The sequence below is a fragment of the Trachinotus anak genome, unplaced genomic scaffold (genome assembly GCF_046630095.1).
Source record: "Trachinotus anak isolate AG129_WGS33_773 ecotype Australia unplaced genomic scaffold, CSIRO_AGI_Tana_v1 ptg000012l, whole genome shotgun sequence".
Lineage (NCBI taxonomy): Eukaryota > Metazoa > Chordata > Actinopteri > Carangiformes > Carangidae > Trachinotus > Trachinotus anak.
This window is the reverse complement of record NW_027273863.1, coordinates 27894555-27918266: the sequence shown is the minus strand read 5'-3', so window position 1 is coordinate 27918266 and position 23712 is coordinate 27894555. Positions and strand designations below refer to the sequence as shown.

Genomic DNA, 23712 nt, shown 5'->3' with positions numbered 1-23712 from the left:
CTGTCTCTAATGAATTAAAGAGTTTACACAACCCGGAAACACAAGAGTTGTTGTTATTAATCTCATGACTGCATCACTGAATTGTTAGTAACCACCGAGTCATCAATTACAGCTGATTCACTCTTTATAAAGGACGCTTTTCATTTTATTTTATTTTTTTTTATTCTTGTCCCCAGGTCTCTCAGCAGCCCCCCCCCCCCCCCGCTCCAGTTGCATGCCGGGTAGCTGATGATGGCTGCGGTCTGTGCGGAGGAATGAAGCGGCTGACCGCTGCCTGTTTCCCCGCTGAACCCGCACTGTCTGCGGCCCCAGGTGTTTCAGCAGAGCGGAGCTGCCGGTGTTACTGAGTTATGAGGTAAACACCCCGTCACTGCTGGATAACCCGGTTAGCTCGGGTAGTTAGCAGGTTATCCAGCAGCGCTGCTGGGAGAAGGACAGACCGATGCTAACGTGCTAACAGACCAGAGCTGACAGCTAACTCAACTCATACTCTGTTTTTACTTAGTTTAGCGTGTAGCTTCAGTTAGCCTCACTGTGTCTGCCACCATGTTTTGAGTGAATTTCCCGACATGCTGCTGTTAGCCTTGTTAGCTTAAGTGACAACCGGCTAGCATTAGCATGTGAGCTACCTGGTTAGCCTCAAAATACTCTATAGGCATGTCACCTAAAGCATGACACCATCACATGTATATGACTTAAGCAGTGACGCATCTGTCCCTGCGCTTGGGGCCGGGGCCGGATGTTCACCGGCTAACTGATTGCTGTTTGCTAACGTTAGGCTGTCGGCCTGTGGTCTGAGGTCAGCTGACAGGTCGTCAGGTAAGCCTGTGGGAGGAGGGAGGGGTGGGGGCAGCGGCAGGTAGACGGAGAGTGAGTGTGACTAGCTGTCAGGATAGGTTTGTTAATTGATTGATCATAAAGTTCTGATTCAGAGGTATGGATTGGGTAAAAGCCTCGGACTGGTTGTGGTGGTGATCTGTACTAAAGGTTCACTTACTGGCTTCTTCCAGAGCTTTCAGTCACATATCGGAGCAGAAAGTTTAAAAGCAGCAGCGTCTCAGTTACTCAGCAATCAGTTGATTAATTCATCAAATTAATCTGCAGCTCTTTTACCGATCAAGCAGGTGTTTTCAGACCTGAGCTGCAGTAAAACAACACCTTATCATTCAGTGAACATCAGTCAGGTAAACCTGTGGAGGCTCTGGACCTCACCTGGAGGTGAACTGGTCACAGTTCCTTTGTCACACTGGTGGTGTACTGAGGCCGAGCACTCGTCCTCATGTTATCAACAGTAACAAGTTCTTCTTGAACATGAGGACGTAGATAAAGATCTAAACACAGGTGGCTCCTCCTGCAGGTACTGCACAGGTGTGTGGTTGACTCTCGAGCCTTTGTCAGGATTTTTATGCCGTCAGTCTTTTATTTTGAAGTGTGTGGTGAGAGGCAACAGATACGAAACAGAACGTGAATTCAAGGTTGGATGAAGGATTGAGTGGCAGCAGAATCCTGGTGTTTTACCCACACAGGCTCAGATCTAAACTGGACCTGGTATCAGATCCATCAGACCCAGGTCCTTGGTTGATGGGAGTAACTGCAGCTCAGGTGTGTTGGTCTTCGCTGTGTTGCTGTTCAGTAACAGCTGATTAAACCAGAGGTGTGATGTTGGTCTACAGCTGTTGTAGCCGTGTCTTCCTCTTCTTCTTCTCTGTAGGAGCGGTGTCCTGTTGTCTCCAGGTGTCCTGGCTGTTGGACTATGCTGTGTTTGTCCACTGGGTGGCGCCTCCTGAGCCGAGCTCACCGCCTCCCTCCCTGCGACCCCCACCGCAGCGCTCAGTCCGTCGCCATGTACGCCACCCGCCTCTACAGTACCGCGGGGGGAGGAGGGGGAGGGGGAGGAGGTGGCGTTAAACAGGGGCGAAGGTCGGGGCTGGCTGTGATCGAGGCACCCCACCCTCCTCACCCCCACCTCCCCCACCACCCGCACCCAGCTCCACCTCCCCCCACTTACCCTCTGTACCAGGGCCGCCCTGAAACTCACCGAGGAGCACACTTCCACCACCACCACCACTACCACCCTCACCCCCACCCGCAGCCCGCCCACCTGGCCCCACCCCCACTGCCCCCCCACTACCAGCACCACACCCACTTTCACTCATATGGAGGAGGGGCTCCCGGTGGAGGCACCGCAGCCCCTGGCAGCAAGAAGAAGACATGGAACTTCATCCACGAGAAGATGAGTTACGACACATTCTTTACCATGAAGCGTCTGATCGAGCGCTCGCGGCGGCCTGATGAGGTGCTGCGCTGGGTCACCCAGAACCCGGCCAAGATCTCCCACAACCACTACCCCGTCGCCCTGCAGAAGATTGGGCAGCTGCTGCAGGCCACACCGCCGCCACGAACAGGAGGGGACGACACCGAGGCTTCAGGAGGAGGAGGAGGAGCTGAGGGTGGCGAGGGACGTCAGATCCTGGAGCATCAGGACTTTCAGACTCTCTGTGACGCCATCGTCAATGACTGCACCAAGTTTGACAACTTCAGCATCGTCAACTGTTTGTACGCCGTGGCGGCGCTTGGTGAGTCACCACGATGAAACAGATGAGTGTCTCTAACTGAGTAATGATCATTAATCTCCTCAGGTGAGGCTCCGCAGGTGTGTCTCAGTGTGTATGTACTCAGCTGGAGCCAGTGGTGATGATGTCCTGTGACGTGTGTGTGACATCATCATACAACAACTCACCTGTAGTCGAGATCGTCTTGCTCTGCTGATTCTAACTCACCTGACTATTATCACTATCGACCTTCAGGTCTTTCCAGCGACTCTCAGGTGGTCCAGGTGTTGGAGGCGGAGTCTCAGTCCAGACTTAACCAGTTTAACCAGAAGGACGTGTCCATGGTATTCAGCTCCAGCATGAAGCTCCACCCAGGCAGCCAGCACCCGCTGACCGAGGCCTGCCTGGCCGGCCTGGAGAAGAACCTGGAGAGAGAGCGCCACCCGCAGACCCTCTTCCTCCTGCTGTCGTACTACAGACTCAAGTGGCGCTCGCTGCAGGAACCTGCTGCTGCTGCAGGGGGGGTTGCAAACACTGCTGCCAACAACAACACGCCCCCAAACCCAGAGCAACTGCTTGCCAACAGGTGAGAAAACTGTCCACCTGAGAGGATCTGTGTGTGTGTATGTCACCCTGATGGTCACCTCATCTGTATCATTTCCTGACATCAGTGTGTGTGTCCCCAGGAAGATCCTGCGTCTGGTCAAACACACTCTGGCGAGTGTCAGCGGCGTTCGTGACCAGGAGATGGCACTGTTGGATGAGATGCTGGCGGCATGCGCTCGAGAGGCGAGCAACAAGAGTCTGGAGCTGATCTTCAGCTCTCACCTGTTCTACCAGAACAGACAGGAGAGATTCATCAGCAGCCTGGCAGGTAAGCTCTTCGTTTTCAGAGGATACCTGAATGTTTGCTGATTAGAAAAAGAGTAAGGAGCCATTGAAGGCTCAGGAAGAGATTCATCATCACCTGAGTGAAGCTGCAGGTGAGGTCATGTGACCTGTTGGTGTTCTGTCTGTCAGAGGAGCTGCCGAAGAAAGTGGACAGCATCACGCCGTACACTATGGCTCTGATCGCTAAATACATTGCTCGCCATCGACTGAGAGAGACCCGCTTGCTCGACACCATCGCAGACTTTCTGGTGAAGAAGGCCGAGTACCTGGACAGTAAGGTGAGGACAGGACTGTGGTCATGTGGTCTTTGGTACCTGGGTACAGGACTCTGCAGGTGTGCTCCTCTCTGTCCTCAGGTGATCCAGAAGCTGGTGTTCCCGTTCAGCAGGATGAGCTACCGTCCGTCCAACGAGCAGCAGTTCTTCTCTCGGTTGGAGGAGGTGGTGGAACTGAAGGCGCTCAGCTCGCCGCTTGCCACCGTCAACATCCTGATGTCTGTGTTCCAGCTGGGACACTTTCCCGGCCTGGTGCTGCACCGAGTCTTCTCCTCCGCCTTCATCAGCAACGTCACCAGTCAGTACCAAACTCAACCAGTAATACCGGCAAGTTTAACCAGTGACACCATCGTTCCTCCCACTGAATCAGCTGTTTTCTGCTCCGCCCACAGACAGCCCCTATGCTCTGATCGTCAGGAGGTACCTGTCGCTGCTGGATGCTGCCGTGGAGCTGGAGTTCCGCGAATACACCGGGCCACGGCTGCAAGACGCCCACAAGGTCCTGATGTTTGACCACGCTCTGACTGCTGATGAGGTCAACCGCAAGTACAGGTAACACACACCTGTGCACACAGAGGGACACACAACTGTACCTACTGACAAACCAACCAAACACACACCTGCATAGCTAGTAATCTGTTTTTTGTGTTGAACAGGTGTAGACAGGTTTCAGTCTGAAGGTTTCACATCAATGGGATCAGGTCAGTAGAACTGGTTCTGGACTGGTTCTGACCAGTTTGTCTTCTCTCAGTTACAAAGGTCTGGTGGCTGAAGCATTACGTCAGCTGGTTGGAGAACAAAACTACAAACAGGACGAAGTACTCGCCCCAGGATATTACACAGGTACTACACCCTGAGTACTACAGTTTATGTTACTGTGAATCTGAAGGTTGTAACCTGATTATCACCTGTCTTCTTCACCTGTTGTCTCCAGACTTCGTGTTGTGGATGGACAGTTCTGGTCGGGTTCTACCTATCAGGACCGGAGCTGGTCTGGCTCTGAACATTGTTCCTCCGTCTTGTGTCGCCGTGGCGTCCAAGCCGGCTGATGGTGCAGTTGCCGTGGTGACGTCAGAGTTCCAGAGGTTCTCTCCGTTTGTAGCGCTGGAGGAGGGCGCCGAGCAACCATGTCAGGTGGGTGAGGTGATGAGTGGCACTATGGAGCCCAGGTCCTTTATGCCCCACCACATCCGAAGCACAACGGGGGCCACGGCGTCCTCGGGACCGCCTCGCCCCGGGACTAATGGTGGCCCCTTGGACTATGGCCCCTACTACATCCCTGCAGCTGAGTACTACTCCAGTCTGGCCAAAGAGCACTCACTGGAGAGCCAGGACAGCTCCACGCTCAGCAGCCCCCCCTCTGATGGCCTTGCCCCGCCTGGGGCTCAGGGACCTGCCGGGGCCACGGCCCCAGACTCGCTCTTCCAGTTTTCCATTGGGAAGATCCTGGAGGATGAGGGGGGGGCAGGGGCCCCAGGGAGCCAGGGGACAGACTGTGAGCTGCCGGGTTTCTATGAGGGGGTCACGTACTCTGAGGGGCCGGGGGCTGACAGAGGGCCTTCATCACCGCCACAGCTCCACCCCACCGATCGACCCGATCCCGACAGTCCTCCAGCAGACCAGAGACAGATCCGGAGGTCAGTCCACCTCAGAGTCTAAAGCTGATGGAACTGGTATCACAGTGTCACAGTCTGGACCTCACCCAGGTCTTATGTCTGGTCTCTGCAGGGTCATCATGTCCGTCAATGATAAGTGGCATTACTGCCACAACTCTGAGGTTCTGGTGGGGTCCCGGGCCATGAGAGACCGACACCTGAGGCTGCTGGGATACATCATCCTTCAGGTCGGTGCTGTGTTCACATGTTGTAGACCGCTGACTCCAGATCCGCTTCTGTTTTCACCCTGTCAGCTGATCATCAGCTGATCATCAGTCTGTCCTGTAGTCAGCTGATCCAGTTCACTGAGGTCAGAGTTCAGTAACTGTGTCCAGCATCTGTTGGTCCAAAGTCCAACACTAACTGCAAGTAAAACCACGATGTCTTCTGTCTGTGTCTACACCTTTTTACTAAGCATCACGTCATGATGGTGGTCCCTCTTTTTATGGATCTAGTCTTTGTGCTAAGCTAGGCTAAAGACATCGTAGACCAGTCTGTGTACTGGAGTGTTTGAGTCCTCATCATGTGACCTGTCGTCTTTCTGTCCCCTCTCAGCTGCCGTACCACGAGCTGGAGAAGCTGAACGGCATCGAGGAGGTAAAGCAGTACCTGCACAAGAAGCTGCTGGATGTCCCACTATGACGCCCTGTGTGTGTGTGTGTGTGTGTGTGTGTGTGTGTGTGTGTGTGTGTGTGTGTGTGTGTGTGTGTGTAGGGGTCAGCAGTTTGTTTGGAACAGCATGTCTTGTCTGTCAGGATTCACCTGCACATTAACGTCCTGTTCTTTGACATCACAGCTACAGCTGATTATTTTTATTATTGATTAATCTTCTAATGATGTTGTTTATTAATCAGTTTGTCTGTAAAACATCAGCTCACCTGGGGCTGTGAGGAACAACAATGTATTATAAACCAGCTGATCAGTGAATCACAATCATCAACTGATGAGTCAATAATGAAAACAGGGACGAGCAGGTGGACTGAGACTCAGAACCCGGGTTTTAAAGGACCACCGCACTGCTTTCAGACCACCTTCTAAATCAAGCCTCAGGGTTTGGGTTCACTTTAAACTCTGGTCATGTTTGTTCTGAACAGACCAGTCAAGCATTTAAAAACACAGGTCATTTTGTTGATTCACTGTCAAGTTTCTGCTCTGGTGCGGAGTTCTTCATAAAAAAATAAGACTCTGCTTTAAGAAGTGAGGACCTTAAACTATAAACCATCGTTTATAGAAGCATCACTTTCAGTAAAACCTTGTGTGGTGAGTTCAATGACCTGTGAGCTGATCACAAGCTCTGAGGACAAACGAAGTATTGGTCCTTGACCCTTGAAGGTACCATCAGTGCCACTCTCATCTGTGCAGGTGTGGTTTGATTTGGAACGTGGTCAGCACAAAGGTGAAAACAGTGAACTGGTCCTCGAACGTATCGTCATGTTTTCTGAGTGCAGGCTGTGATCTGATTGGTCGCTGTGTGGATGAACAAACATATCCTTTTTTTCAGGGGGGAGGGGGGAGTCCCTTTTTATAATGTTTGGTAACCATGGTAACGATTATGATGGTGCATGTATGGGACTCTAAAATCAGATGGAGTTGTGAGGTAATGCTTTTTCTCTAAAGAACAGTGGCTGATGGGTACTATAGTTTTCTGAGTGCACATGACTGTGTAGCAGGGGAGGGGTGAGTGTTACCATGGTAACGTGTTGTGTGTGCCAAAGGCCTGGAGGATCAGTTAGGATCACATGGGTGATTGTCGGGGTCAAAGGTCAGATTATTTATTTGTGTATCAGGTGACCGACGTCTGAGGGAAGAAGCTTGTTTATATTCTATAAATCTATTAATTCAAATGTCTATAAAACTGAAACCAAACTCAACCAGACTCTGTGTGCTTTTTAATGTCTCACGCTGATGAAGAGGTGGGAGGTCATGTTCCACAGGTAGGTCTCAGGTCTTCGTCAGGCTACAAAGACCCGAGTCCGGACTTGTGTTGTGTTTTGGTCACACAATGTACTCAGACAACAGAAATGAGAAAAAGTGCATTTATTTGTTAATAACTTTGTCAGGCAGGCGGCTGATTGGAGGATGAACACCGACTCCTCCCTCAGTGGTAACGAACAACAACTCCACCTCTCCCCTATGCTCGTCAAACTCTGTACAAACCCCGCCTGCCATCGCTCCAAAAAAAAAAAAAAAACTCACCCCGTTTCCACCCATCTAAAACGTCTGTCAGATAAAAACCAACAAACAATAAAAAACAAACAGAAGTAACAAAACACTCCATCAGGCCCCGCCCCCTTGACAGCGGTGTGAGGTCACCATTTCTCATTGGTCCGCCGGGATGATTGGCATGTGAGGAGGCGTGGCCTGCACAGCCTGTCCTCTCCAATGAGGGGGAAGGGGGTGGAGCTAGTCCGAGTCCGAGTCACTGGATTCCTCAGAAGACGTTTGATCTTCATCATCCTCATCATCCTCATCATCGTTCTGACAAAACCACAACAGGAAGCTGTTTAACAAAGTAAAAGTTTACACCTGACCAGACATTTTTCTAAAGAGCTGAGGTTGTTGCTAGCTGGTTGCCATGGTGATTCTGGGTTGTGGCGATGTGTTTGCAGTTGTCCAGTTATCAGAGCAGGTAGAATCAACTACAACTTAATCTTAATCTTAGTCCTGACAGCCTTCAGTCTGACGATGGGATTACTAAAGGCTGAAGTAACAGCTCTGCTTGGTTTAGACCAGGGGTCTGCAACCCGCGGCTCTTTCATCCCTCTGCTGCGGCTCCCTGTGGCTTTGGAAAATAAATAATGAGTATTTAATTTAAATTTATTTTATTTTAGTTCGTTAGTATTTTAAATGTTATTCTAAATTTGAAGATTATGCTGATCTTGTAACATTAAAATAAAACGTGTTAAATTTTTTGTAGCTCAAAATATGCGCCACAACCGCCGATGTGGGACACCTGCCGGCACGCGATTTATTGAGCTTTGACCCCCGGTGGGACAACCATGGATAAATCCAAGAAAGGAAAAGTTTTTGAAGAAAACAGAACATTTAATGCTACGTGGGCAGATTAATTTGCTTTCACTGCTGACGAGGAGAACATTTCATAAATGCAACACACTATAGTTTTTATATAGATAGCATATAGAAAGGGTAAAAAACGATATATGTAGTGTTATCTTCATTTTAGATGTCAAAAGGGTTTTGTGGCTCCTGGTTTTCTTTTCTGTGGGAAACCAAATGGCTCTTTGAGTGTTTAAGGTTGTCGACACCTGGTTTAGATACCAGATAACTTAAAAGTTGTAATTTATACTGAATTCTGTAATTTCTGTAAAATCGAGTTTTCATGCCATTTGGTAAACTGTAAAAAAACCAAAAAAAAACAACAACCTTAAACTAAAAAAAACAAAGAGTTTCTTAAAAAAATTAAACAACTTCAGATTGACCCAAGTTATCACCACATTTACATCTGTAACGACCCCTCAATTATGGGATGGCTTTAATAAGATTTGTTTTTTTTAAGGTTTTTCAAAATGCTTTACTGCCATAATAACTTTATTCATCCAATCCACAAATCACAGTCTGTCTCTTCCATCCCACAGAAGAAATACTAAAAACGTCTGAAGTGTTTTTGTGTTTTCACCTCGTCGTCGTCATCGTCGCTGTCTGTGCTTCCTGACGTCTCGTCATCTTCATCAGAGTCAGATGAGTCACTCTTCTCCTCCTCCTCATCTGTGTCGGACATGTCCTGCTGGAAAACAGACAGGGTTTTATGAGGACCAGCCTGACAGAACACACTGAGGGTTTACAACCGCCACTTAACCAACCAATCACAGCAGCCAATAACAGATGACTCATGAATAAACTCAAAGACTGAAAACTGAATAAATCTAATGAAGAAAAGCTGAGAAATTAACTTTTCTATATTTGTAATAAAGGGTTTATTTATGTTGTCATTTCTTTTTCTATTTATTTACCTTCCCTATTTCTTTTCCTTCAGTGTGTTTTTTGTGTTATTCATGTGTTGTGTGTAGTGTGTTACCTTGGCTCGGTACGCCATGGCCCTCTTGCCCACCCCGACCCCCGGTGTTGCGGCTCTCGAACCTACCGCCTTCCCCTTCGCCGTCACACGGACTTTAGCTCCGGGACTGCTGCGAGCTTTAGTGGTGCTGCGGCGTTTCTGAATGAGGAAGGACCAACCAACCAACCAACCAACCAACCAACCAAACAAACAAACAAACAAACAAACAAACAAACATAATGCTAACTGATACTATGTTTAAGTGCTCATGTTACATTAGCCCGAAGACAGTAAAGGTTCTTTTAATAATAACAAAATCAAAATCCTTTTAGATGTTTTTATGTCAGAATCATTTTTACTTTCAAACGCGGTTTCAAACAGTTTTGACGACTCATTTGCACAAACACGGTTACCATTATTCTACATTAGCTTAGCCACGCTAATGTTATGCCTCATTAGCGCGATACTTTATCACCCTGTCACAACCACAACACGATCTGAGTCGACCTCGACACGGTTTACGGCAGGTAAGGTCCGCCATCTTGGACATGGATTTTATTAAATGCAGTGTCTCATGAGGACATGGACGACTCTCTCACTGACCGAGGGAGTAATGAGACCCTCTGGTTAATGGCGCCGCTGACCGGTAACTGCCTAAAGTTTGACCCAACAGCTGACTGTTGTTGTCCGACCGCCTGTTGACCGGAAGCTTCAAGTTCACAGCAATTACGTCAACACTTCAGGCCAGAGACGAGCTCGGTGCTTCACAATAAAAGCACCAGTGTTTCCGCTTTGTTTCATTAGAACAGAACTTTATCTAACTTTGCTATACAATAACGATAATACAATAACAACGATAATATATTATAATGTACTGTAATAATATCATAATAATAATACAATAACTATTTGTAGAATAGCAGAACTTAAAAATCTCATATACAATAACTATACATGTCAAATCAGAAGATAAACATCATCATTTGACTTGGACATTAGCTTAGTGTTTAGCTGTGCTAATGTAACAAACGTCTCAGTAGTGCACACTGGCAGTTAAATCCTGCTAACGTTATGTTAGCTTGTCCTGTTAGCTTATGGAGCAGTAAGGTAATATAACATTTGCAAGGCTAAACTGCTACTAACTAACATAAACAAAGAGGACAAAGTTTTCATCGTTAGCTCATATCACATTGTTTAACTTCATATTAGGTTTCTTTGTTTACTCATAACAATGCTGCTACTAATATTATGTTAGCTTAACGTCCTGTTAGCTTGGATCCAAAACTAGACTTGCTGACTTGCTGAAATCTTAGAGAGAAAAACTCACCGAGGAGGAAAACTCTTTATAGACGGCTCGATCCTGAGGAGACAGAGACTGGAAGGAGAAGAAGAGAAGGAGGAGGCGAAGAGTCATCGTCATCATCATTATCATTATTTCCTGTTTTTATCCAACATGTGAGTTTTGTAGTTTTAGTGCCTGTAACCACCAGAGGGCGACATGATCACTTCATCACCACTGATTTAATCAAGTGACTGAGCTGTAGTCCCCCAGTGTGATGCTCTGAGTGCCGCAGTGCCGTTGAGCAGCAACTCACCTTGACCCAGGCCTCCAGCTCTGCCTTGTACTCCACCTGCTGCTCCTCCACCAGCTTCTTGTACTTGTCCTTCTGACTCTGGCTCAGTTTGTGCCACCTCTTCCCGATCTCCACCATACGCTCCTTCAGGCTGAAGTGGTTCAGCTCGCCATTGGTCAGCAGTTCCTGCGAGAACATCTGATACCCGCTCCTATTGGATGAAATGGCCCGGGGGGGGGGGCTTACTACAGGGCTGCTACAGTCTTTAAAGAGCAATCAATACACTTTTCCATCATGGACACTGTTGACCTCTGACATTAAGTCTTCTTTTATCCACAGACTGACATTTATTCTGAAATTACTCAACAGCCTCTTAACGACCTCGGTCACTTCTGAAGTCAACGAGCTCTGACCTTAAACATCCTGAGACAAACTAATTAACTGATTCATCAGAATAAATATCAGATGAACTGATGGTCTAAGTATGAGCAGCTGTATTCAACAGCAGAAAAACATCTGTCCTGGTTCATCACACAGACTCACACTGGAGGTTTCTTTGGTTCTCCATCAAACTTGGGTTTCCTCTGACCCTGAGCTGTGGGCGGAGCCCTCATCTCCAACAGCTCCCTCTGCAGGACACCAACAGTCAGTACAACAGACACACAACTGAAAACCTCCTGTCAGCCACACAACATGGAGGGAGGGGCGGGGTCAGCATGGGGGGAGGGGCGTGGCTCACTGACCACAGGTTGGTACTGAACCTCGTAACGCTTCTGGTCCTCCGCCGCCTTCTTGATCCAGGGAATCTTCTCCTTCTTCTCCATGGACTTCCAGGCCGCCTCCATCGCTGCCTGGGCCTTCCTCCGGTCACTCTGCAGACCGATATCAACAAGTGATAACAGGTGATAAAAGGTGACAACAGGGGTTAGAGAGGAAAAACCCTTGGATGTTTCAGACTCATCCTTCCACTGACACATTTAGACCCAGTTCTGTGAGATCCAGATTCTGGTCTGGGATAAACTGGACATTTGCTCATGAGAATGTCTCATCGTGTCGTGACTGAGACACTCACTCTGTATTTAGCCAGGTAGTCTCCAATCACACTGTGCTGCCACATCTCCTCTGCTGTTTTTGGAGTCTCTGGAAGCTTCGCCGTCTTTTTCCCATCCCGCCTTTCTTTTAGCGGTCCGGCAGGTACCCATGGCTCTGGCTCCGCCTCCCGACACCGCTCCTGAATTAAAGAGATAAACACCAGCTCCCAGGTGAGTTCACAGGTCAGGTCAGTGGTGGGATTTAGACGTGTTCAACAGGGGTACAGATGAGGAAGAGTACCTTGACAGAAGGAGACTTGGCTCTGTGTGGGCTTGAGGCCACACCCACTCCCAATTTTGCCCCGCCCAGTTTTTCCTCAGTCAGGACTCGGTCTCGCTCCTCATCCGGGAGACTCTGAACAAACCATTGAACTTGATGAAACAGCCTGACATTATGTGTTCATACTGAAGCTTGACCTTTAAACCCCACAAAGAGAAAACCTACACAGGTTTACCCATATGATCATATTTCATCAGTGTGTCTTTTACAGAACAGTTTTCACATCAGATGTATTGAGGCTTTTCTCCTCCTGTCGTCCTAGGTCAACAGTTTATTGTGACGGATGTGCTTTCGTTCAGATTGTTGTTCAGTGTGTGTTTGTGTGTTTACAGGGATCAGCTGATGACTGCATGTTGACGTACCTCCAGAAACCTCTGCAGGTCGATGTCGTACTGCTTCTTTTTCTGCTCAGACACAAACGTCAGACATGAGGTCATACACGTTACAGTGGTGTGAAGTACTTCCTGTCTGACGATAGCGTGTTGACACCCACCTGCTCGCAGCGTTTCTGAAACATGTCCTTCTCCTTCTGCGTCATCATCTTCCACTGTTTACTGCAGAGCACCATGCGCTCGGTGCTGGGGACGTCCTTCATGTTGACCATCAGCTCCGCACAGTACAAAGAGTAACCGTTACTGAACAGAGACACAGCATTAGCTTCTACTGTTAGCATCCTGTCAGTTAGCATCCTGTCTGTTAGCCTGTTAGCATCCTGTCTGTTAGCATCCTGTCAGTTAGCCTGTTAGCATCCTGTCTGTTAGCATCCTGTCAGTTAGCCTGTTAGCATCCTGTCTGTCAGTTAGTCAGACAATTAGTGTCTGTCGAAATAACTCATTAGCATTGTGATTATTAGCTTAACGTCAGCTGATTAGTTTCCTGTGTGTTCGTTAGTGTCTGTTGGTCAGCTCAGTGTTTCTCTCTTCCAGAGACCTCTTTGTCAGCTCATTAGTATCATGTTGGTGCTCGTTAGTGTTGTGCTCGTTATCTGACTCACGGTGGCGGCTTCGTTGGCCGTCCATCAAACTTGTCCTTCAGCTGTCGCTCTGCTTTGGTGAGGACGGACCGGACGTGGTCGTCTGAGTTCACATCTGGATGAGCTTCATGATACGCTCTCATACTGTCCTACACACACACACACACACACACAAAATCCAGCATCAACATCTTCCTCCTGAACCAGGTCTCCAGAATCCTGTCCTGAGTAAGTGATCAGGGTTCTGGGGGTCTGAAATCTGACCCTCCACTTATCTGCAGGCTCCTGATCTGATCTGGTTTTCCAAGTCAGGATAATCCTGATCCTGGGTTTAATATGGATCTGACCCAGTGAATCCCACAGAGGCCACAGCCTCTTCACTGTGGTTCAGCTCAGTCCAGTTTGGTCCAGTTCAGTCTGATTCAGTAAAGTCAGGCCCTGTCCATTCTGGTTCTGGTACCTCGTAGTCCTTCTGGAGCTCCAGGGCCTTGCTGATCCACTTGAGTCTTCTCTTGTCGGACAGCTGGGACCACTGTCTCCTCAGGGCCTCCTTCAGCTCCTTCTGACTCACCTGAAACACCACAGTGAGGTCAGAGCAACATCTGTTCACATCTGACTCTAACTGAGAGCCCACAGTGGCCCTCAATGAAACTGCAGTTCGGGAGGTTCAGGACTGAGCACCCCCCCCACAGATCAGGCTTTAGCGTGTGCGTACCTCTGGGTGGAGCTTCATATAGGTCTTCTTCTCGTGGTTGTACCACAGCTGTTGGGGGGTCTTGGGTTTCTCTGGCAGGTCCGACTTCTTCCTCTCCTCGATCAGCTCCGGGTGGTCTTCCCTGCAGGTCAGCTGACATTAGCACACTAATGCTAACTGAAAACCATGAAGAAGAAGTGTAGCATGTGGTATGCTACACTTCTTCTTCATGGTTCTCAGTAAGCTGAAGCTTCAAATGAAAATATTTATTTATTTAGGCCTAATAAGACTGAGGGCATCTGACTGAACAGTTAGTTAACAGCTAGTGAACAGTCAGTGAACAGTTAGTTAACAGTTATGGGTAAGTTAACAGTTAGTTAACAGCTAGTTAACAGTCAGTGAACAGTTAGTTAACAGTGAACAGTTAGTGAACGGGTCAGTGAACAGTTAGTGAACAGTCAGTGAACAGTTAACAGTTAGTGAACAGTCAGTTAATGAACAGTCAGTTAACAGTCAGTTAATAGTGAGTGAACAGTCAGTTAACAGTTAGTGAACAGTCAGTTAACAGTTAATAGTCATTGAACAGCTAGTGAACAGTCAGTGAACAGCCAGTTAACAGTTAGTGAAAAGTCAGTTAACAGTTAAAAGTCAGTGAACAGCTAGTGAACAGTTAGTTAACAGTAAGTTACCAGTTGGTGAACAGTCAGTGATCAGTCAGTGAACAGTCAGTGAACAGCTAGTGAACAGTTAGTTAACAGTAAGTTACCAGTTGGTGAACAGTCAGTGATCAGTCAGTGAACAGTCAGTTAACAGTAAGTTACCAGTTGGTGAAAAGCTAGTGAACAGTTAGTGATCAGTCAGTGAACAGTTAGTTAACAGTTAGTTAACAGTCAGTTCACGGTTAGTTAACAGAACACTTAGTAAATAGTTAGTGAACAAAAGTTATTAAACAGTTGGTGAACAGTCAGTTAACAGTTAACAGCTAGTGAACAGTCAGTTAACAGTGAAAAGTCAGTTAACAGTCAGTTAACAGTTAACAGTAAGTTAACAGTTAATAGTAACTTAACAGTCAGTGAACAGCTAGTGAACATTTAGTGATCAGTCAGTGAACAGTAAGTTACCAGTCGGTGAACAGTCAGTTAACAGTTGGTGAACAGCTAGTGAACAGTTAGTGGTCAGTTAGTGAACAGTTAGTTAACAGTCAGTTCACCGTTAGTTAACAGAACAGTTAGTAAATAGTTAGTGAACAAAAGTTAGTAAACAGTTGGTGAACAGTCAGTTAACAGCTAGTGAACAGCCAGTTAACAGCTAGGGAACAGTCAGTTCACAGTGAAAAGTCAGTTAACAGTTAACAGTTAACAGTAAGTTAACAGTTAGTTAACGGTCAGTTAATAGTTAAAAGTCAGTGAACAGCTAGTGAACAGTTAGTGATCAGTCAGTGAACAGTTAGTTAACAGTAAGTTTACAGTAAGTTACCAGTTGGTGAACAGTCAGTGAACAGTTAGTTAACAGTCAGTTCACGGTTAGTTAACAGAACAGTTAGTAAATAGTTAGTGAACAGAAGTTAGTAAACAGTTGGTGAACAGTCAGTTAACAGTTAACAAGTGGTGAAGAGTCAGTTAACAGGTAGGGAACAGTTAACAGTAAGTGAACAGTCAGTGAACTCACTTGAATCGAGCCATGTTCTTCTCAAACTCTTCTTTCTCTCGCTGAAACTCTGTGATGTATTTTTGCTGCAGGAAAATAAAGAAATATCTAAATATTAATCAGTTTAAACTGTCAGAGATGCATGTGGACCATCAAGAGTACCTCTTCTCCAACACCACCTCGTCTTTGAGACCAGCTGTGCTTCATTAAGACTTTTTCTTCAGAGAGCACATTAATAAAACACAGAGTTTGTCATGTGACCATCAGCTGCAGAGCGATGCACACCTTCTTCTTGTCGGGCAGCTCCTTGTACTTCTTGGACAGGATTTTAGTCAGGTCCAGGTTGCTCATCTCTGGGTGGATTTTGGCATATTTGGCTCGTTTCTCCATGAAGAAGCGAAAGTAGGGAGTCAGGGGTTTCTTGGGGAAGTCTGGGTGAGTCTGAGCAGGAGAGAGGTCAGAGGTCACATGCTGTTTGTGCAGGTCCAGGATCAGCAAAATCTGGTTTAAGTCTGAATCAGTTCGTCTCACCTTCAGTTTCTTTCCTTTGTACGGGTTTTTCACGAACTCGATGGCGTCCACAATGAGTTCTGTCATCGTTCTGTACTTACGAACCTGAAACACAAACAGGACAGTTTCCATGGTAATGTCACGTCTGAACCATCATATCTGTCGTATGAGTCACTGATGTGTTTTTATTGGTTAAACAGTGAATACACTGTCTGCATTGGTTCAACAAGAAAATTACACAGAACCTGGGAGGGACCATGATCCAACAGGTGCAGCAGCTGCAGCAGCTGCTCACTAAGTCAAATCCCTGGATTCTTTAATTCTAGTATTTCTGAACGTATCAACAGTGTTGTTATTATTTCCTTTATGGTTTTAAATGACGTGAATACAGAGGGCCCGTCCCCACAATCAATAACCAATAAATACTCAAACTAAGCTCAGGAGGTTGTTTACAGATGGAAATGGTCCGAGTTTCTTTAGGGGGTCCCTCAGGCATCAGGTCTGGGTCCTGTTAGCTTACATGAAGAGTTTGGTTCATTCAGAATCAGATGATTCGTAACAACTGAGGCTGCTTCACTGACCTGAAACAACGTAGGTTTCTTCAGCATCTTTGCAGGTCAAAATTGTTTTGTATAAATTTGACTTAATGAGAATCTCTGAAGGTCTCCGTGTTCAGTTACTCAAAGACCCTCTGATGACAATCAGGTGTTTCACCTCGTTAACATCCACATGCGTTTTTAGTGTGAACCAACAGATTCAGACGACCAGGGATTCATACATCATAGAACCTGAGCAACCAATCCTTTCAACTTGTAGGGATGGGGGTGGGGCTAAATACACCTGAAAACAGAGGGGTTTTTTTTGTTTTGTTTTGTTTTTTGGCGGGGGGGGGGGGGGGGGGGGGGGGGGCGTGGTGGTACCTCAGTTGCGACTTTCTGCCACTTCTGCCGACACATGTCTCCGGTGAAGCTGCCGAAACAAACTTTCTCCCAGTCGAAGTGAGACTCTGTGGTCTTATACTTCATGGCGTCTCCATCTGGCAGCAGACTGCGGATCCTCTCCAGCAGGGTCAGACAGTCCTCCTTACTCCAGTCATCTGCAGACACACAGGAGCACACCCGTCACAGGTGACACAGAGGGTTCTCAGCCCTGCTCTACGTCTTAAGGTGAATCTGTAGCTGAGTGTGTCAGGGTTGTTCTACTGCTGTTACTCTGTCTCTATTACAATAATCACACTCACACCAGCAGACTGTTGGTCCAGCTCTCAACACTGTCCCTTGTTACCTGGTTCACTTTTGATCCTGGCGCTCTGAGCCGTGGAGACGCTGCTGCTGCCGTTCATCATGCAGCACCTGACGGAGAAGACCCCGCCCCCTCCCTCCTCTGAACACACACACACACACACACACACACACACACACACACACACACACACACAGTCAGTACAACCTTTTATACATTTCTGCTCTTTAGGGCTGCCACGACTGACAGGAAAACTGTCACAGGTGATTTCAAATCATTTCCTCTCGTTTTCACTGACTGTTTCTTTTGCCTCGTTGTCAAGCAACACAATCAGGCGACAATAACGAGCGTCTTGGTGAACGACATGATAAACAACATGTTTAGCTAAACATCTACATGGTTGCCTCACATTCCAAAACAAATCCAAAAGATAATTGTTTAATTACAAAGTGGTTGTGACCGTGACCACTGCTAATGCTAATATTATCTTAGCATAAAGAAAATGGAGCCATCAGGGGGTAATGTTCACAGTAAGCCGGCACTTTAGCTGAGGAGCTAATGTCAACTGATGCTGTAATCGTCAGCAAAGTGACGCTACCAACGTTACATACGTGGAATTTGAATTAACACATACGCTAGGTAATGTTAGCTTCCCTGTTAGCTTAGCTTTGTAATTTTTAATACTTGTGTAATTCTGTAAAAACAATCCAAACTGACTGTGTGTAGCGTTTACTCCGCTGTGTTCTTGTTGTTTGTTTGATGATGTTTTATTCTGCAAAGGTTTGTTGTGTTTGAAACAGTGTCCACTTCTACGTCCAATCAGATGCTCTGGATTCCTCCACTGTGTTGTTGCCTTGGCAATGTGCGTCCATTAATTTTGGGGATGGAGCTTCTGAAGGAGCACTGAAGGGAGGGGCGCAGTTACCATCACCTACCATCACCTACTCCTCCTTTAAGACCTTTTCAAATTAAGGGCTTTTAAAGGGCTTTGGTTTTTCAAAGTAAAGGCATCTGGATGATATCTGGATGATTTAGATTCAGATTTTGAGTTTTCAGGGGGAATAACAATAAAAGGATTTATTACGGCCTTCAGTTTTGTCTGAGATGTTTGGATGATACATCACAGATTTTGGATTTAGTTCAAGCTGTCACCTGTCTGATCCACCAGCTGCTGCTCAAGGCCTCTCCTGACCCGGACTGGCCGGCTGAAGGAACCCGCCCCCGGCTGCGCCGTGTCACTGCGCCCGCTGACAAGGTCAAACCGCGGAGCAAAGACCGTTTGTTTCTGATCCTCCAACATGCGAAATATGTTGAGGCTCAAACTGCGAGTCCGGTCCCTGAACAGTGTGGACGGACAGAGGCTGTTGGAAGTTTCACTGAACACTGACAAATCACACGGATTATCCGGGACTCGTTCTCCAGCTGAACAGAGACTCTCCGGGCAGGAATCACACACCGTGTGGCTGTTCCCACGGAGGGCAGAACACGGAGGGTAGAACAACACGGAGGGCGGTGGAGAACAACACGGAGGGTAGAACACGGAGGGAAGAACACGGAGGGAAGAACACGGAGGGTAGAACACGGAGGGTAGAACACGGAGGGCAGAACAACACGGAGGGCAGAACAACACGGAGGGTAGAACACGGAGGGAAGAACACGGAGGGCAGAACACGGAGGGAAGAACAACACGGAGGGTAGAACACGGAGGGTAGAACAACACGGAGGGCAGAACACGGAGGGTAGAACAACACGGAGGGCAGAACACGGAGGGCAGAACACGGAGGGTAGAACACGGAGGGTAGAACAACACGGAGGGCAGAACAACACGGAGGGTAGAACAACACGGAGGGTAGAACACGGAGGGCAGAACAACACGGAGGGTAGAACACAGAGGGTAGAACAACACGGAGGGTAGAACACGGAGGGTAGAACACGGAGGATAGAACACGGAGGGTAGAACAACACGGAGGGCGGTGGAGAACAACACAGAGGGTAGAACACAGAGGGCAGAACACGGAGGGTAGAACACGGAGGGCAGAACACGGAGGGCAGAACAACACGGAGGGTAGAACACAGAGGGTAGAACACGGAGGGTAGAACACGGAGGGTAGAACAACACGGAGGGCGGTGGAGAACAACACGGAGGGTAGAACACAGAGGGCAGAACACGGAGGGTAGAACACGGAGGGCAGAACAACACGGAGGGCAGAACACGGAGGGTAGAACACGGAGGGTAGAACACGGAGGGCAGAACAACACGGAGGGTAGAACACGGAGGGCAGAACTCGGAGGGCGGTGGAGAACAACACGGAGGGTAGAACACAGAGGGCAGAACACGGAGGGTAGAACACGGAGGGCAGAACAACACGGAGGGCAGAACACGGAGGGCGGTGGAGAACAACACGGAGGGTAGAACACAGAGGGCAGAACACGGAGGGTAGAACACAGAGGGCAGAACACGGAGGGTAGAACACGGAGGGTAGAACAACACGGAGGGTAGAACACGGAGGGCAGAACACGGAGGGTAGAACAACACGGAGAGTAGAACACGGAGGGTAGAACAACACGGAGGGCAGAACACGGAGGGCGGTGGAGAACAACACGGAGGGTAGAACACAGAGGGTAGAACAACACGGAGGGCGGTGGAGAACAACACGGAGGGTAGAACACAGAGGGCAGAACACGGAGGGTAGAACACGGAGGGCAGAACAACACGGAGGGCAGAACACGGAGGGCGGTGGAGAACAACACGGAGGGTAGAACACGGAGGGCAGAACACGGAGGGCAGAACAACACGGAGGGCAGAACACGGAGGGCAGAACAACACGGAGGGCAGAACACGGAGGGCAGAACACGGAGGGCGGTGGAGAACAGACGGAGGGCAGAACACGGAGGGCAGAACAACACGGAGGGCAGAACACGGAGGGCAGAACACGGAGGGCAGAACACGGAGGGTAGAACACGGAGGGCAGAACAACACGGAGGGCAGAACAACACGGAGGGCAGAACACGGAGGGCAGAACACGGAGGGCGGTGGAGAACAACACGGAGGGCAGAACACGGAGGGCAGAACACGGAGGGCAGAACACGGAGGGCAGAACAACACGGAGGGCAGAACACGGAGGGCAGAACACGGAGGGCAGAACACGGAGGGCGGTGGAGAACAACACGGAGGGTAGAACAACACGGAGGGCAGAACACGGAGGGTAGAACACGGAGGGCAGAACACGGAGGGTAGAACAACACGGAGGGTAGAACACGGAGGGCAGAACACGGAGGGTAGAACACGGAGGGCAGAACACGGAGGGCAGAACACGGAGGGCAGAACACGGAGGGCGGTGGAGAACAGACGGACCGAGTCTGAAGTTTGTAGAAATTAAGTTTGGCTCCACGGACTCTTGAGCCCGGACCGCCGCGGCCCTCCGGCCCGAGTGAACTGATTTATGCTCCGATATCCGCCGATGGCAGCTGTTCTCGGCGGAGCTCGAGCCCGTGTCCGCGGGAATGTGGTCGCTATGAAGCGGCCCGGCGGCCGCCAGGCTCCAGCTGCCCGGTAATGGCGCCCGTCCTCCGGCAGGAGTCCCCACGTAGCTTCCGCTGGCACGAAAAGAGCTGCTCGAGACAAGCTAGCGTTCACCTTTTCTGGATAAATGTGGAAATAGCGAATAAAACTTGGGAAATACGAACACGAAATATATTTACACGGTTTTAAAACACCGACCAGACGCTTAATTTGACACGTGTAGATGAAAATCGCATTATTTAGCAAAACTGTTAAAATGATAAAATTCGTCGACATCAGTGTCTTCGGTGTGAAATGACGCTGTTTTAATGGCGGCGTGTTGTCTGGAACAAAGCTCAGCTCCTGCATCCGATGTGTCGGGGCACAGCGGGCTGGATGACTCGCTGCTGCCCCAGAAGCCTTCACTGCGAAGCCGCCATGAATGTTCTGGAGACTCGGGGACAAACGACCAGAAAACCCCAGAAATCTGTTTAAAATCGCAACTTACTACTCACCTTCTGATTCAGACAGAAACCCGGGTTTTTGCTGCACACCGCTGTGGTCGCTGGGATTATTTCGGGACTTTCAAAGTGTGTTTTTTTCAGCTGTAAACCCCGGGGAGTCAGGTCGAAACGAATCCGACAAAAGGAGCGTCTAGTCCGGTATGAAACTCCGCCCAGCGCCGCAGGGGGAGGAACTCCGGGGGAAAACATGAGGACAAAGGCGGAGGATGAAACCAGAGACAGCGGCTAAGACACCAGCCAAAGCCGCTCAAAACCAGTTGACATGTAGAAATAATATTTTATTGAATTTGTCCAAACTAACCTCTCAGTCATTTTTGAAAACAAAACTTAAACCGCGATAGCGCCCTTTTCGGGAAATCTACCCTCCTGACTTTAACCTGGTCCGGGTCCAGATGTGAACCGGCGGGGAGACAGAGGACTGGGGCCCAGGGACCCGACGGCCGGCCGCCGACAGAACTCTGCGGCCGGGGAGACGAGGAGAGCGGCTGCCGGGCTCCAGGCTCCGAGTCGAAGAAGCAAAGTGTGCAGAAAGTCATCAGGTCTGCCGGCTGCTGCGGGCTCCCTCCCGGCCCGTCGGCTGCTAACCAGCGGCTTGGAGACGAAGAGGAACCTGCATCCTGCGGGACATCAGCCCGCATCCACATGGCGTCCTGCCCGCACAGCACACACCGTCAGCCGGGTCTGATCTCATCGACTCACCGGTCTCCTCCCACAAGTTAGAGCTAATCACTGATCAATCGATACATCTCACTGATCGATACACTTATCCACCACAGGTGTGTGTGTGTGCACTTCCATAAATAAAACACATTTTCTATAAAATCTACAGAGACTTTATTTTTCTGTCTTTATGAACTTTGTCCCAAAATAACCTGAATACGAACCATGTCAGGACCCCGGGGCCCTCAGTGAGTGTGTGTGTGTGTGTGTGTGTGTGTGTGTGAGTGTGTGTGTGAGTGTGTGTGTGTGTGTGTGTGTGTGTGTGTGTGTGTGTGTGTGTGTGTGTGTGTGTGTGTGAGTGTGTGTGTGTGTGTGTGTGTGAGAGTGTGTGTGTGTGTGTGTGTGTGTGTGTGTGAGAGTGTGTGTGTGTGTGTGTGTGTGAGAGTGTGTGTGTGTGTGTGTGTGTGTGTGTGTGTGTGTGTGTGTGAGAGTGTGTGTGTGTGTGTGTGTGTGTGAGAGAGTGTGTGAGTGTGTGTGTGTGTGAGAGTGTGTGTGTGTGTGTGTGTGTGTGAGAGTGTGTGTGTGTGTGTGTGTGTGTGTGTGTGTGAGTGTGTGTGTGTGTGTGTGTGTGTGTGTGTGTGTGTGTGTGTGTGTGTGTGTGAGTGTGTGTGTGTGTGTGTGTGTGAGAGTGTGTGTGTGTGTGTGTGTGTGTGTGTGTGTGTGTGTGTGTGAGAGAGTGTGTGAGTGTGTGTGTGTGTGTGAGAGTGTGTGTGTGTGTGTGTGTGTGTGTGAGAGTGTGTGTGTGTGTGTGTGTGTGTGTGTGTGTGTGTGTGTGTGTGTGTGAGAGTGTGTGAGTGTGTGTGTGTGAGAGTGTGTGAGTGTGTGTGTGTGTGTGTGTGTGTGTGTGTGTGTGTGTGTGAGTGTGTGTGTGAGAGTGTGTGAGTGTGTGTGTGAGAGTGTGTGAGTGTGTGTGTGTGTGTGTGAGTGTGTGTGTGTGTGTGACTGAGCTCTGTTGATCAGAGAAAATCACAGCGTCAGTCCTTTACTTTGAAAATCTGAAGCCATTGAAAAGGCCTTCCTTTGAATGACGTAGATGTTCAGGGCTTCCCCACTTTCCCTTCATTTCCACGTAAATGTGAAATATGTGAAGAGATTCTGGTTTAATTAATGAGCTTTTAATTGACTTCAGATTCAAACAGATTCAGGTTTGGACAAATTAATGGAAACACTCAGGGACCAGGACTGATTAAGGGATTCATCAAAAATACTTTAATAAATGTGTCCATTAATTATCTGTTTGAAATGACACTGAGTCTCATTGACATCATTATTAAATGTTTATTAATGGGTTCAATTTCATGTCTTAATTTAAGAACTTTTTTTTTTTTCAAATAATTTAGATTCAAGCATTTTGAACCAGTTTTTTACTTGTCACATCACACAGGTGTGTCCAGAGGTTCGCAGGTGAGTCTCATCTGAACGCAGCAGACACTGAACACACCTTTATCTTTGTTTCATGTGTTCCATGCTGATAATAAGGAGAAGCTCCACCAGCACAGTGTTCCCCTCCCCGTTATTATCACACCTGTACGAAAACCTGAATCAACAGGTGAACATGCACCTGTCC

At 48.4% G+C, this 23712-nt stretch overlaps 2 protein-coding genes across 11 annotated transcripts; one reads left to right on the top strand and one right to left on the bottom strand.

Moving 5' to 3' along the window:
- The first annotated feature begins 192 nt into the window (after positions 1–192).
- fastk (Fas-activated serine/threonine kinase) lies at positions 193–7244 on the top strand. 2 transcript variants are annotated; one of them, XM_071491126.1, is made up of 11 exons: positions 193–355; positions 1712–2576; positions 2808–3138; positions 3239–3426; positions 3573–3721; positions 3800–4016; positions 4111–4270; positions 4470–4561; positions 4653–5355; positions 5447–5561; positions 5929–7244. In XM_071491126.1, exons 2-11 carry the CDS (start codon positions 1754–1756, stop codon positions 6013–6015), a joined length of 2865 nt encoding a protein of 954 aa, XP_071347227.1. In that variant the 5' UTR covers positions 193–355; positions 1712–1753; the 3' UTR covers positions 6016–7244. The 2 variants fall into 2 exon arrangements, with proteins under 2 accessions (XP_071347227.1, XP_071347226.1); XM_071491125.1 differs by lacking the exon at positions 193–355 and adding an exon at positions 383–1602.
- A 151-nt stretch (positions 7245–7395) lies between these two features.
- On the bottom strand, positions 7396–22146 carry ubtfl (upstream binding transcription factor, like). 9 transcript variants are annotated; one of them, XM_071491137.1, is made up of 21 exons: positions 21727–22146; positions 21417–21598; positions 17442–17540; positions 17078–17253; positions 16179–16262; positions 15933–16088; positions 15669–15733; positions 14022–14142; positions 13767–13877; positions 13328–13455; positions 12827–12968; positions 12696–12737; positions 12295–12408; positions 12035–12193; positions 11706–11834; positions 11506–11591; positions 10984–11173; positions 10716–10763; positions 9410–9547; positions 9011–9118; positions 7396–7851 (listed from the first exon to the last, which is right to left on the bottom strand). In XM_071491137.1, exons 3-21 carry the CDS (start codon positions 17500–17502, stop codon positions 7777–7779), a joined length of 2133 nt encoding a protein of 710 aa, XP_071347238.1. In that variant the 5' UTR covers positions 17503–17540; positions 21417–21598; positions 21727–22146; the 3' UTR covers positions 7396–7776. The 9 variants fall into 9 exon arrangements, with proteins under 9 accessions (XP_071347238.1, XP_071347237.1, XP_071347239.1 ...); XM_071491136.1 differs by having other exon boundaries at positions 21417–22146; XM_071491138.1 differs by having other exon boundaries at positions 11724–11834; positions 21417–22146.
- Positions 22147–23712: the final 1566 nt, after the last annotated feature.

Coding starts and splice junctions, on each gene's coding strand:
- fastk (XM_071491125.1), top strand. CDS start 1,582: ATGGGAGTAACTGCAGCTCAG. Junction 3,427..3,572: donor ATTCATCAGCAGCCTGGCAG/GTAAGCTCTTCG, acceptor TCTGTCTGTCAG/AGGAGCTGCCGAAGAAAGTG. Junction 4,017..4,110: donor CTTCATCAGCAACGTCACCA/GTCAGTACCAAA, acceptor CTCCGCCCACAG/ACAGCCCCTATGCTCTGATC.
- ubtfl (XM_071491129.1), bottom strand. CDS start 18,699: ATGTTGGAGGATCAGAAACAAACGGTCTTTGCTCCGCGGTTTGACCTT. Junction 12,409..12,695: donor ACCTGCAGAGGTTTCTGGAG/GTACGTCAACAT, acceptor TGGTTTGTTCAG/AGTCTCCCGGATGAGGAGCG. Junction 12,194..12,294: donor CCAAGTCTCCTTCTGTCAAG/GTACTCTTCCTC, acceptor TCTTTAATTCAG/GAGCGGTGTCGGGAGGCGGA.